At 36.9% G+C, this 13,350-nt stretch overlaps 1 protein-coding gene across 1 annotated transcript in view; it reads left to right on the top strand.

Moving 5' to 3' along the window:
* Positions 1 to 13,350, top strand: part of Pnn (desmosome associated protein-like protein pinnin) — a 105,098-nt gene that overhangs the window by 32,588 nt on the left and 59,160 nt on the right. The window contains exons 5-7 of the mRNA XM_067156112.2: positions 721 to 818; positions 3,408 to 3,483; positions 5,053 to 5,208. Coding sequence (XP_067012213.2) covers positions 721 to 818; positions 3,408 to 3,483; positions 5,053 to 5,208 — 330 coding nt within the window. The remainder of the gene's footprint in view (positions 1 to 720; positions 819 to 3,407; positions 3,484 to 5,052; positions 5,209 to 13,350) is intronic.

Here is a 13,350-nt window from a genome sequence, read left to right as displayed (position 1 = left end):
TCACAGTTTCTGGTATTTTCTCTTCATGTTTTGGCCAAAAAATAAATAACAAATGTTATCTCCAAGTGTTCAGAGATACCTATAAATTTCTATTCATTTTACTGTCTAATAATACATTGTGTCGTGTGTGTCGTGATATAAATATTATTATTCGTATGTATCATAAATGAGAATGATTAGGTACATTTTCTTGTAACAGTTTTTGTTTTCTTAGTTTAAGATTTTAAATTTAATGGTCACTTCGCATTTTAACTGTAGATATGTATGCCTTTTATGCTGTCTTTTTTCATCTAGACTGTGGTGCAATATATGCGATGAAATCCAAGAATTAAAATAATCTTCCTATTTTTGATTTCTGACAGTTGGCAGGTATGAATTTGAGTTTCATTTATTGAAAGACATATTTATGGTCATTTGATTTTCCCTAAAGGAAATTTGGCACCAATTTTGTAATCTTCTTTTTGTAAGCTCCTTCAGTAATGCAGAAGGCACTAACAAGAAGACGAAGGAAGATATATAGAAGAAAGAAGTAGCCTATTTAGACTGTTTGTGTCTCTAGTTATGATCTTGTTTGTCTTAATTAAATCATAAGTTGCAAACTAGTAAACATCTCCAAAAGTTTCAAAAATTAGTTGGCAGTTAATGATTTTGTTTATTGTTTTATGTTGTAAAGTTGTGAACAGTGCTGGTTAACCATGTTTGGTGTGTCTATGTGTCTAGCCTGCGATATCGTCCCGAGTAATTGCCACCCCGAAAGAGCTGCCTTCTCGTCAAGAGGCGATGGCAGCTCAGAGCACAGATGAAAAGAGTAAAGCAAGGTAATAATCATTAATACCCTTTAAAAAATGTATTGTCTGTTGTACTAGTTGTACTTTATTCCAGCTTATTTTCCTACAGTATTTAAAGCTTCAAAGGATTTGTGTATGTATTTGTGTCACATTCCAGTTTATAGTTGGCCTAAGTAAGCACTCGTTTTATCACTCCAGAATGTTTTGAGCATGAGAGACAGTGTCTCAACACGAACCTTATTAACAAACAGCTCGTCAGTTACGAATTTGACTAAAGTTGTTTTGGTTTTGCAAGGTCCCTTCTATCAAATAATTCAGTTGTACCATCTCAAGTGTACTCATTGTGTGTATACTTGTTTAAACACAGCTGTGTTGCATTTGGCACAACTGTCACCAATACATGTTACTCACCAAGGCGGACTTATACAAACTAAGCACACAAGATGGTTATCTTAATTTTCAACACCATTGTAACAGCTCAGCTCCAATTTTAATATTTTAACTGACTTGTACAGGGTTTATTTATCAGGACTGTTCATTTTAGATTAATACCAATGGCAATGTCACCCATGACAAAATTGACCACTGGACTTTAAATTCACTAATTATAGTATTATAGGTGAAAGATTGTTTGCCTCTTTTGTTAAATAATTTGTAATATGTACAAAGTATTTTTAAAACGCTAATTTGATTGTATTACAAGATCAAACTAAATTTTTAGACTAAGAGGTCCGCAACCTCACCATTAGCACCTATTGTTTCGTTTCCGTCTGTATCATTTATTTTCTTTTCTCTTAGCTTCAGCACACTTTATGGATTCAATTATGTTTTATATTAACCTTTTATCAATGACTTTATCTCAGCGAGTTATTTATTGCTCCATCTAGTGATTTAAATATTGTATATTGTTATTGTTTTTATTTCTGTCATGTCTTTTGTTTTTTCTTTTGTTCCTTCATTATGTTTTTAGCACATTTTTAGCCTGTATTATGTAGATTACTCCAATATCCCCCCTATTTCACTGAAGATGGCTCAAACAAGTCCAAACATGTTTGAATTTTATTGCTCCATCAATGATGGAATTAGGATTTGTATTGAATTAGGAGGATACATTTAATTTTCCCTTTGTGAAATAATTTGATTGTATTTGTACTATATATTGTCAGTTGTAGTCCATGGCTGAATATGACCCATTTTTATTAATGTTCACATCATTATGAGCAACTTATAGTTCCAGTTTCCCAACTACTGTTGATAAGCCTCTCTCACGTTCCTCAAAATTCATGAATGCCAGGCTCCTCACTTTCATCTATCCTATCCAACCTCCCCTGGTCAACTTCTTCTTTCCCGAACCCAACTACATTAGAGAATTTAAGGCGTAGGGAATCTTTCATTTTCACGCCTATTGTGGTCGTTGTCTTTCTTTGGCTGATACCTTCATTTTTCAAAGTGTCAGACACCTTTTTTTTTTTTTCCCTCTGATTATATAGTGTTAATAGAGGATGGTTGCCTAGTTGTACTTCCTCTGAAAACAGTCACCACCACCACCACCACCACATCTCAGCTGGAGTCTTATTGGCTGCTGTTGAGAACTGCTTAGCAGTTAGCCACAAGGTTGTGTCTCATCAACTGTTGTCAGTTTAGTTTGTTCTCACTTTGAGCATAATGCTTTTTTGTGACACATTGCTTTCAGAACACGTTAATAAAAGAAAATTCCGCATTTTGGACATTGCAATAAAGGTTAGAATAATTGATTCAAATTGATTGTTGTAGGACAGGGACGATAGTGGTGAGGGTGAAGAGCCTGTACCTCAGTCTCCTATATCTCTACAAACTGCACTTGAATCAGCAGAAACTCTCGTGCAATCTTTTTTTTTTTTTTTTTTTTTTTTTTTTTTTTTTTTTTTTTTTTTTTTTTTTTTTTACGTCTCACCGATACAGATAGGTCTTATGGCGATGATGGGATCGGAAAGGGCTAGGAGTGGGAAGGAAGCGGCCATGGCCTTAATTAAGGTACAGGCCCAGTATTTGCCTGGTATAAAAATGGGAAACCACGGTAAACCATCTTCAGGGCTGCCAATGGTGGGGTTCGAACCCACTATCTCTCAATTGCAAGCTCACATCCGTTTGACCCTAACCGCACGGCCACTTGTTTGGTCTCATGTAATCTATGGAGCAGGAAGGTGATACTTAATTCTCAAAAGTTATTTTACTCTGGAGAATTAGAATGGAAGTCAGAAAAAAAAAAAATTGCTGGTAGTATACTTCAGTAGAAAGTTACAACTTCTTTCAAACATAAAAACATGGTGGGAACAGGACGAATGGATTATTTGTCTTTTCCAGCTGTCCATTCCTCCCTTCCCGTTCATTATGATGGATACTTGAGGTTCTACTTTAACTTCTTTATTTTAAAATCGTAATCTTTGCTATCCCATAATTTAAGTTGATAATGTGCTTTCATTTATATCTTGTGAACAAATATTTTTACAAGGTCATTTTGTGATGTGTTGTTAAATAATTTTGTAATTTGAGATACATGGCTTAGATTAATGCAGAGTACGCCTAATTGTGTATTATCTGATGAAACTAATATATGGTATTCTTCTGTGATACTTTCAGGAACCGTAGAATGTTTGGTGCCCTTCTTGGAACTCTCCAGAAATTCCGCCAGGAAGAAACCCGAATGAAGGATAGGGTGAGCGTTTCCTTAATCTATTATCAACAGTAGAGTTGAATTAGGGCAGGGAATGAGAGAGTTTGAGAGTCCGACTCCTTGGCTGAATGGTCAGTGTTCAGGCCTTCGGTTCAGAGGGTCCCGGGTTCTATTCCCAGCCGGGTTGGGGATTTAAATTGCATCTGATTAATTCTCCTGGCTCAGGGACTGGGTTTTTGTGTTTGTCCCAGCACTTTCGTCTTCATATTCAGACAATACCACAGAAACACACAATAGTGATTACATTCCTCCATATAGGGTTGACATCAGAAAGGGCATCCAGCCGTAAAACAGAGCCAAATCCACATGTGCATATGTCTAGTGTATGATGATGTGGAGAGTGTCCTTCTCCTTTTGTGTTTTCTTGTTTGTCCATGTCATCTCTGTCTATTTCTCCCTCTTCCACACTGATCTGTCATTTTGTTCATCCCATTATGTGTTCCTTTTCATGTTCCTATCTTTATACAACTTGACCTTTTATTGTGTTTATTCTATTATGTTCCTATCTTCCTATATATTACTTGTCATTTCTTGTTATGTATTAGAGTGTGTGGAATCCCTTTAAGACCCTCACTCACATATGCAATATTCAGTTTGGGGCCATTTTGTTACATATTTTGTTTTAAAAAACTCTTATGTTTGTTCACATACACAGCATACTGAATCTATATACGCAAATTTAATATAGGTAAAATACCATATTTACGCGAATAATACCCGCCACCGAATAATCCCGCACCCTAAATTTAGGAAGGCTGATTTTGAAAAAAAATGCCAACATTGACGCAAATAAAACCCGCACCCCAATTTTGTGCCCCAAATTTTTAAAAAAAATGTGCCGGTATTATTCGCGTAAATACGGCACTTCTTTGGGTTCATCGTTATCAAGAGCAAGTATCAAAAGTAAAACTTCCTCCTCCAGAGATGGATCCACCGAGCTTGAAACACCTAGGCAATATACCGACTGGGATAATATCTCTTTCTGGCGAATACCATATCAGTGCGGGGGCTTTGCTGCAATGTCACTAGATATTGTCCCGAACTGGATATCGCGTCAGTGTGTGGGATGGTGGTGATTATTGTTTTAAGAGGAAGTACAACTAGGCAACCATACTCTGTATAACACTAATCAGAGGGAAAATATGGAAGGGATCTGACACTTCGAAGAATGAAGGTATCAACCAAAGGAAGACAAGGGCCACGAAGGACGTGAAAATGAAAGACTCCCTAGGCCTCCATACGTAATACCATCGGGGTCAGAAAAGGAAAAGAGTAGACCAAGGAAGGTCGGATAGGATAGATGAAAGTGAGGAGCCTGGCACAAGTAAGTGGAAGCAATGCCAGGACTCTGCTAAGGCCCCAGTGGTCGTCAACCCATGCTCCAAAGTTCAGAGCCCCTCGGGCCCCTTTTAGTCGCCTCTTACGACAGGCAGGGGATACCGTGGGTGTTATTCTACTGCCCCCATCCACAGGGGGATCAGTTTGTGGGAGCCTGTATACTATCATCCTCTGTTTACAATATATTGTAATTTTTTGTTTTCTTTCTTTCAGGAAGAGAAAAGAGCCAAAGTCGAAAAAAAGTTGGAGGAAAATGCAAAGCGTGAGAAAGAAGAACTGAAAAGAGAGAGACAGGAACTATTTCAGGAGAGGAAAAGGAAACAGGCTGAAATTAAGAAAATAGAGCTTAAAATGCTGAGGATCAAGGAGGTAAGATACCTTTGCACTCAAATTATTTTTGCAACCTCATAATTAAAATGCAGGAAACATCATTACACATACAACTTATTTTATTCTATAATTTTACAAGAAATGTAGTAAAACCTTTGGAAACGTCTTCCCTGGGTCTTGTAAGGTGTCTGTAGGTCGTATTTCATTAGTGCTTAATAATTCTTACTGGCACCATGATCAAGGGGTGGGGAACCTTCCTCTTACCTCGAAGCACTGAGTTTGATCACCAGCCAAGTCGGGAATTTTATCTTTATCTGAGTGCTAGTTTGAGATCCACTCATCCTGTGTGTGAACATTTGAGAAATTAACTGAGTACAAGGTAATGGCTCTGGTCTAGAACAACAACCAAGAGAATCTGCTGTGCTGACCATGTGTCACTTTGTAATCTGCAAACCTTCAGTCTGAATAACAGTCGCTTAGTAGACTAAGGTCCATCAGAACTGTAGTGCCATAGGGTTTGCAGTTCATAAATCTCATATTCGCTGTTCCATATTATAATGGCGTGTGGCCTCGGAAGAGTCGCGGTGCAGGTCTTTCTAGTTGATGCAGTATAGGTGACCTGCGCTTCTGTGAGGATGGGGCCCTACCTGTGATGAATTCTAATGCTGAAGACGACACGCACACACACACACATCCAGTCCCCATGCCGTTGGATTTAACCAATGAATGTTCAAATTCCCGGTCTGGCCAGGAACCGAACCTGGTACCACCGCACCAAAGGCCAGCACGCTAACCATTTAGCTACGCAGCTGGACTTGTTCCCTACTGACACCAATATAATAACCTCAGAAGTAAATGATTCTGATTCTACTTTATTCAGTACCAATAGATTCTTAAAATCTTTGTGATATGCTATTATTATTATTAACAAATACATTGTAAATGGGAAATATTCCAATGGCATTGGTCACTTACAGTAGTATAATAATAAAGTAAACTGTTTATTGTGTGCCATGGGGGTGGTTTGTTTGGTGATATTACTTGAAACATTCCTGCGGGATGCAGGGCTGATTTTCTTTTGCACGTTACTGGAATAAAATACGTCAGAATCAATATCATTCAACTTAGCACTTATCTTATTTTCTCGCATAACTAATGCACTTTTTTGAAGAAAAAAAAAATACAGGCGAAAATTCGGATGCATAAATTATTAGAGGAATTCGGATATTCACAAAAATATTTGCAATTAATTTACACTTAAAAGATACATCAAATATAATATACATGCAATTGTTTCAACTTATTTGCAATTAATCGTCATTTGGCGTAAAATTCCGGCGTGAGATTTTTCTGAAAAGTCAAATAGGGTAAGTTGGACACATGGGTTTGAAATAGAGACACTGGAAAATATTCTTCCCATTACGAGCTGACAGTATGACATGAAGTGAAATAAACATGTACTAAGAAAAGTACAATTCATGTAATGTAAGTACATAATAATGGCATACCAGAAGAAAAAAAAAACTGTCCAACACGAGAAGGGCCAGACATCGAAGGAGTGACTCCTGCTATATTTCCCCAAACAGTTTGTATCCAATCTTGTACAATTGACGTGACCCTATTTTCCTTTGATACAAACGTGGATCCCTCACAGAAATTTTACTTTAGGCTTTGTTTTTTGTTTTAGAACAACATAAGGTGCAAGCTTTCGGTCATCACCTGTTACAGCAAGCATTGCAGTATGGTAGTGCATACAGTAACACTTGATTAATGGTTATGAATTTCATGTTTTTGGTGCGTATTGAACTGAGAATAATATATAAATAATAATAATAACAACGCAAACGTTTCCACCTTTTCAATACTAAAATATATTCACAAAATTATAAATTACACGGTACTAGTTTCGACCCATCTAAGGGTCATCATCAGCCGTATTGGAGCAAAGATCACTTTTGGCGAAATCCTAAGAAAATGTTATTTTAAAGAATAACAAGTGAAATGAGATGTTATTATGGTAATAGTTAATAATACAAGGAATATACATACTAAGAGGTTTTTAACAAAGAATAAAGTATAAATGGGGTGTTGTAAAAATTATAATCATGGAAATCAGTAAGTTCTTGTATTGAAATGACATATATAAAATTATATATGGCTTAGGAAGAGGGCTTAAGGTGGGGCTGAAGGGTGCGGGAGAAAGTGTAATTGTCTTCGAAAAGTACCTTTGATTAAATTTAGGATTGAGTTTAGGTTGGCTGCATTATTGTTTCTGAGGAAAGTGATAAATAGATCGAAGAGTATGTTGGGTTTCTCTGAGATTTCATTGAGATTGTGACTGGCATTAAAGTATTGGTCTAGGTGTATGTAGTAATTTTCCATTATGTTGAGTAAAGGGCCCTTGTTTGCTAATACGAGGATGTCCATGTCTTGTTCAATATTGGTGAAATTATGGTTATAATCTTGCATATGTTGGCCGATGGCTGAAAACCTGTTGTATTTTATTGCGTTAGTGTGCTCGTGGTATCTGATAATGCAGTTTCTCCCGGTTTGCCCGATGTAGGTTTTTTTACTGGTGGTACATTTGATCCTATAAACTCCTGATTTTAAAAAACTGCTGGTCTTGTTGATGTGTGAAGTATTGTATAAAATGTTCATGTTCTTATTGTTGGTTTTGAAGGCTATTTTAACGCCTTGTTTCTTAAAGATGTTGGTTAACTTGTAGATATCATTGTTGAACGTGAAGGTGGAAAATGTTAGAGGTTTGGTTATTTCTTTTTTGAGGGTAGTTTTTGGGCGATGTTTGTGTTTATTGATTATCCTTTCTATAAAATGATTGCTGAAGCCGTTGAATTTTGCAATTCCGCGGATTGTGTTGAGTTCGTTTTTTAGATCTTTATTGGACATAGGTATGCTGAAGGCTCGGTGAACTAGGCTGTTGTATGTGGCTCGTTTGTGGGACTGGGGGTGCACTGAATCTTGGCGAATGGTGGAGGCTGTTTGAGTGGGTTTTCTGAAAATTTTATAACTGAAAGAATCTGAGTTTCTAGTGATGGTTAAATCTAGAAAGTTGATTTTTTGATTTGATTCGGATTCTAGTGTGAATTTGATATGAGGATCAATATTGTTGAGTCTTAAGAGTGTGGTGGGTGCGTTAATTGATTTCTCATTCATGATTACAAAGACATCGTCGACATATCTGGCCCAAAAGAGAATGTTTTCGAATTCGTTGTCAATTTTGGTGTATTCGAGGAAGTCCAGGTATATTTCTGCTAAGATACCTGAGGCCGGTGACCCCATTGCCAAACCATTTTGTTGATAAATGACATTGTCAAAAGTGAAGAAGTTATTGTTGATGATAAGTTTTAATATTGTGATAAAGTCTTGTATCTCTAGTTTGCTTAAGTGGCTGTTTTTGTTTAAATTGTTTATAATTATCGGAATTAATTTTGATACTTGTATGCTTGGGTACATGTTTACAATATCGAAAGAGTGGATGGAGTGATCCGGTTGCAAATTGAACTTGTTTAGTTTTTCTACTAGCTCAGATGTGTTTTTAATAGACTTTTTGGATAAGAACTGATAATTTTTTCTTAAGAAACATTGGATGAATTGTGATATTTTGTATAAGGGGCTCGGTCTGTAGTTGATAATTGGCCGGATGGGAATTCCGGTTTTGTGAATTTTGGGAAGAGCTTTAGCAGTGGGGAGTCCTGGGTTCATATGTATGAGTTTGGATTTTTCCTGTTCGGTAAATAAAAATGAAGTGTTTTTAAGAGTTTGTTTAAGTAGTTTTTGAATTTTTTGGGTGGGGTCTTTTTTGATTATGGAAAATGAGCTGTCTGTGAAAAAGTTTTTTGTTTTTTCAATATATACTTTTTTATCCATGATAACTGTTGCATTGCCTTTGTCAGCTTTGGTTACGATGAGTTTGTTGTCTTTAATTTTCTTCTTGAGGGCGTATATGCGCTTTTGTTCAGCAATTTTTTCTCTATTATTGAGGTTATTTGCGGGGTTGGTTAAATTGGGGAGGATATCAGTCAGTTTCCTTTTAACATCGGTTCTAACCTCATTTTGCGTGACTTCCGGCATTTTGCTGATGGCTAGCTCTGATTCTGTGATCATAGTAGCGGCTATGTTGAGGCTGTTCAAGTTTGGCCAGTTGTGTTTCGGTCCTTTGGATAAAGTTAAGTGTTCACTTTCACTTAAGGGCCAGATATGTCGATGATGTCTTTGTAATCATGAATGAGAAATCAATTAACGCACCCACCACCCTCTTAAGACTCAACAATATTGATCCTCATATCAAATTCACACTAGAATCCGAATCAAATCAAAAAATCAACTTTCTAGATTTAACCATCACTAGAAACTCAGATTCTTTCAGTTATAAAATTTTCAGAAAACCCACTCAAACAGCCTCCACCATTCGCCAAGATTCAGTGCACCCCCAGTCCCACAAACGAGCCACATACAACAGCCTAGTTCACCGAGCCTTCAGCATACCTATGTCCAATAAAGATCTAAAAAACGAACTCAACACAATCCGCGGAATTGCAAAATTCAACGGCTTCAGCAATCATTTTATAGAAAGGATAATCAATAAACACAAACATCGCCCAAAAACTACCCTCAAAAAAGAAATAACCAAACCTCTAACATTTTCCACCTTCACGTTCAACAATGATATCTACAAGTTAACCAACATCTTTCAGAAACAAGGCGTTAAAATAGCCTTCAAAACCAACAATAAGAACATGAACGTTTTATACAATACTTCACACATCAACAAGACCAGCAGTTTTTTAAAATCAGGAGTTTATAGGATCAAATGTACCACCTGTAAAAAAACCTACATCGGGCAAACCGGGAGAAACTGCATTATCAGATACCACGAGCACACTAACGCAATAAAATACAACAGGTTTTCAGCCATCGGCCAACATATGCAAGATTATAACCATAATTTCACCAATATTGAACAAGACATGGACATCCTCGTATTAGCAAACAAGGGCCCTTTACTCAACATAATGGAAAATTACTACATACACCTAGACCAATACTTTAATGCCAGTCACAATCTCAATGAAATCTCAGAGAAACCCAACATACTCTTCGATCTATTTATCACTTTCCTCAGAAACAATAATGCAGCCAACCTAAACTCAATCCTAAATTTAATCAAAGGTACTTTTCCAAGACAATTACACTTTCTCCCGCACCCTTCAGCCCCACCTTAAGCCCTCTTCCTAAGCCATATATAATTTTATATATGTCATTTCAATACAAGAACTTACTGATTTCCATGATTATAATTTTTACAACACCCCATTTATACTTTATTCTTTGTTAAAAACCTCTTAGTATGTATATTCCTTGTATTATTAACTATTACCATAATATCTTATTTCACTTGTTATTCTTTAAAATAACATTTTCTTAGGATTTCGCCAAAAGTGATCTTTGCTCCAATACGGCTGATGATGACCCCTAGATGGGTCGAAACTAGTACCGTGTAATTTATAATTTTGTGAATATATTTTAGTATTGAAAAGGTGGAAACGTTTACGTTGTTATTATTATTACTTATATATTAGTAACACTTGATGCAAGACCATTTACAATATGTAATATATATACACAATATATTGTAGTTGGTCTTGCCTTGTGGCATACGGAAAGTGATTGGCGACTGACGTGGGGTTCCTGTTTGGGATATCAAATATTCCTTCACTTTATGCTTCTCAATCACAAAGCAATGAAAATCAGTTACTTTTTGGTTGAAATAATTTGGTATTTTGTTGCATAATGATGTTCATCAAAGAGAAAGTCCAATTCTCTTCATAAAATTAATCATCAAGCCTCAGATAACCTTCAAATCCGAGACACTGATTCCAAGCGCAGCAGTTATTTCTCGTCCTTTAAAATACTGCATTTCGTGAGAAACGTCCTATCCAACGCTGCGTAACAAAATCATATATTTAAGCAGATCCTCCTGTACTTTCGGAAACTTACCGCTTTTTTGTCTGCGAAATGCTTTGTGAGATTTGTTGGTCAGTTGAAGTGCACTTCTCTGTTACCGCGGTAGCACAGCATTGAGTTCGGACACTGAATGTTGCCGGCCCACTGCCCTATTCCCATATGTTTCGGCATAACTAATCACCGCGAGTTTATATGATGCAGTATTACTCAAATACTTGCTCGCTGTGGACCAACAAACAAAAATGCATGTCCCGTACCCGATACACTCGTAAAATAAGTTTATACCAGACTGGAATAGAGCGCTACTAGTCACTTCTGCGCTGATTACCTTACTGAACTAGTGCAGTGGTATTTCCTACTGGCTGATAACAGCACTTTGCCCGGTATTTGGAATGCCTTGTTTCGCAATAGGAAGGCTGCTATGTGAGTAGTTGGCATCTTTATTCCGAAACGCATTCAGAGCTGCGTGATGGATGTTCGAAGAAGTGGGTGCGTCAAATACATGAACATTTTTTTCTCCATTTTGGACCCAAAAATATTGGGATGCATAAATTATGCAAGGGCGTTAATTATGCAAGAAAATACCGTAATATCACTGGAGTATAAATATCTACTTTTTCTCTTACTCTTGTCCAAAGATAAAACAGAAGATATATAACACAAAGCTCAATTGTCAAGAAAACTTTGCAGAACTTCACATTGCTGCCTGACAAGTCTGTCCTTTTTAGAAAAGAAAAAAATAAATAGAAAAAGTGCCTAAAATTAGGAAAAAAGGCATTTTTTTTTGTAAACTATAGAAATAACTACTTGGCAGGACACTAATAATAAAGGATTCAACACCATAAATACTTCTAACCCTTACCTCGTCTTTACAAACTCAATTGCAGCCAATGTCACAAATTTAACTTGAGAATTGATCCAAATTTTGAAACAGGATACTGAGATCACATCAGAACACTTCAAGCATAATGCAGGACAGGAATAAAAGGATACAAATGTGGAGTTAATCCATGTTGTCTCTAAGGGACACATTCCAGTGGAATACATCCACAGTATCCCCTGCTTGTTGTAAGAGGCAGCCAAGAGAGATCCTGGGGCTCTCTACATGGGAGTGTGCTGGGTAAGGCGCTGACTTTCTGAGCCCAAGTTGGCAGGTTCGATCCTGGTTCAGTGCAGTGGTATTTGAAGGTGCTCAAATATGTCAGCTCCTTGTCGGTAGATTTACTGGCACGTTAAAGAAATCCTGTAGGACAAAATTTTGCCACCCCAGCATCTCCGAAAACTGTAAAAGTAGTTAGTGGTACGTAAAATCAATACATTATTATTATTATTATCATCATCAGTGTTCTCCCCAGAAATTTTCGTTAGCCGGGTGGCAGGAATGAGTAGCCGGGGGGGGGAGATACTACAATTTCAATTGATTCCCCTCAGGGCGTTAACAGTAAAATCAAATACGTAAAGACCCCTTTTTTCCCCACTTCTACAGCCAGAAATAATAAAGGGGGGTCCAATATGCGATAACCTCAAAATTTTGTGCAGTGAACACATGACTTCTAGGTTACAAAGAGCTATAAATTGTACATGTAAATTCTATACTATTATTTAACAAACTTAGAATGTATTTAAGTTATACTGGCTATTTTCATCGGAAGGCAGTATTTCTAAAAGTAAAAAGACAAAAAATAGTGAACACTATTTTTAGGCCTACGGTACATTTAAAAGTCCGTTTTAGTTACTCATATCATGTCATTCGTTACATCTCATTAATTCCTCTGGTGAGGTTGACGTCAGGAAGGGCACACGGCCGTAAAAACTCGCTATTGCCATGCTTCATTCACTTTGAGCCATGCACTGCAATCAAGAGCATACGAGGTCCCATCTTTTTGAACCTTTTAAAAATAATTTTGTTCCCGACTATAGAGTTTAAACAGTGTAAATCTATTCCCAGATGGTCTCTGGTATTCCCAGTTGGTGTATATGTAGCAGAAGCCACTCCTTCCGAAGTGCTGTAGAAGGCATGCCAAACCATCAGCTGATAAGTAGCGTATGTTATGAGTTGTACTTCCAAATGTTATACATAGTAACTGGAAACATTATTTAGGTAACTGCAGCTGTTGAAACACAGACCCTTATTTTTAAGTATATTTCATGCTTGTTCTCTACATTTATCACATCAGGATTTGCATAAAAAGCTGT

This window comes from Anabrus simplex, chromosome 12 (genome assembly GCF_040414725.1).
Source record: "Anabrus simplex isolate iqAnaSimp1 chromosome 12, ASM4041472v1, whole genome shotgun sequence".
NCBI classification, from domain to species: domain Eukaryota; kingdom Metazoa; phylum Arthropoda; class Insecta; order Orthoptera; family Tettigoniidae; genus Anabrus; species Anabrus simplex.
The sequence above is the reverse complement of the archived record's forward strand: the minus strand, read 5'-3'. Positions and strand labels throughout refer to the sequence as shown.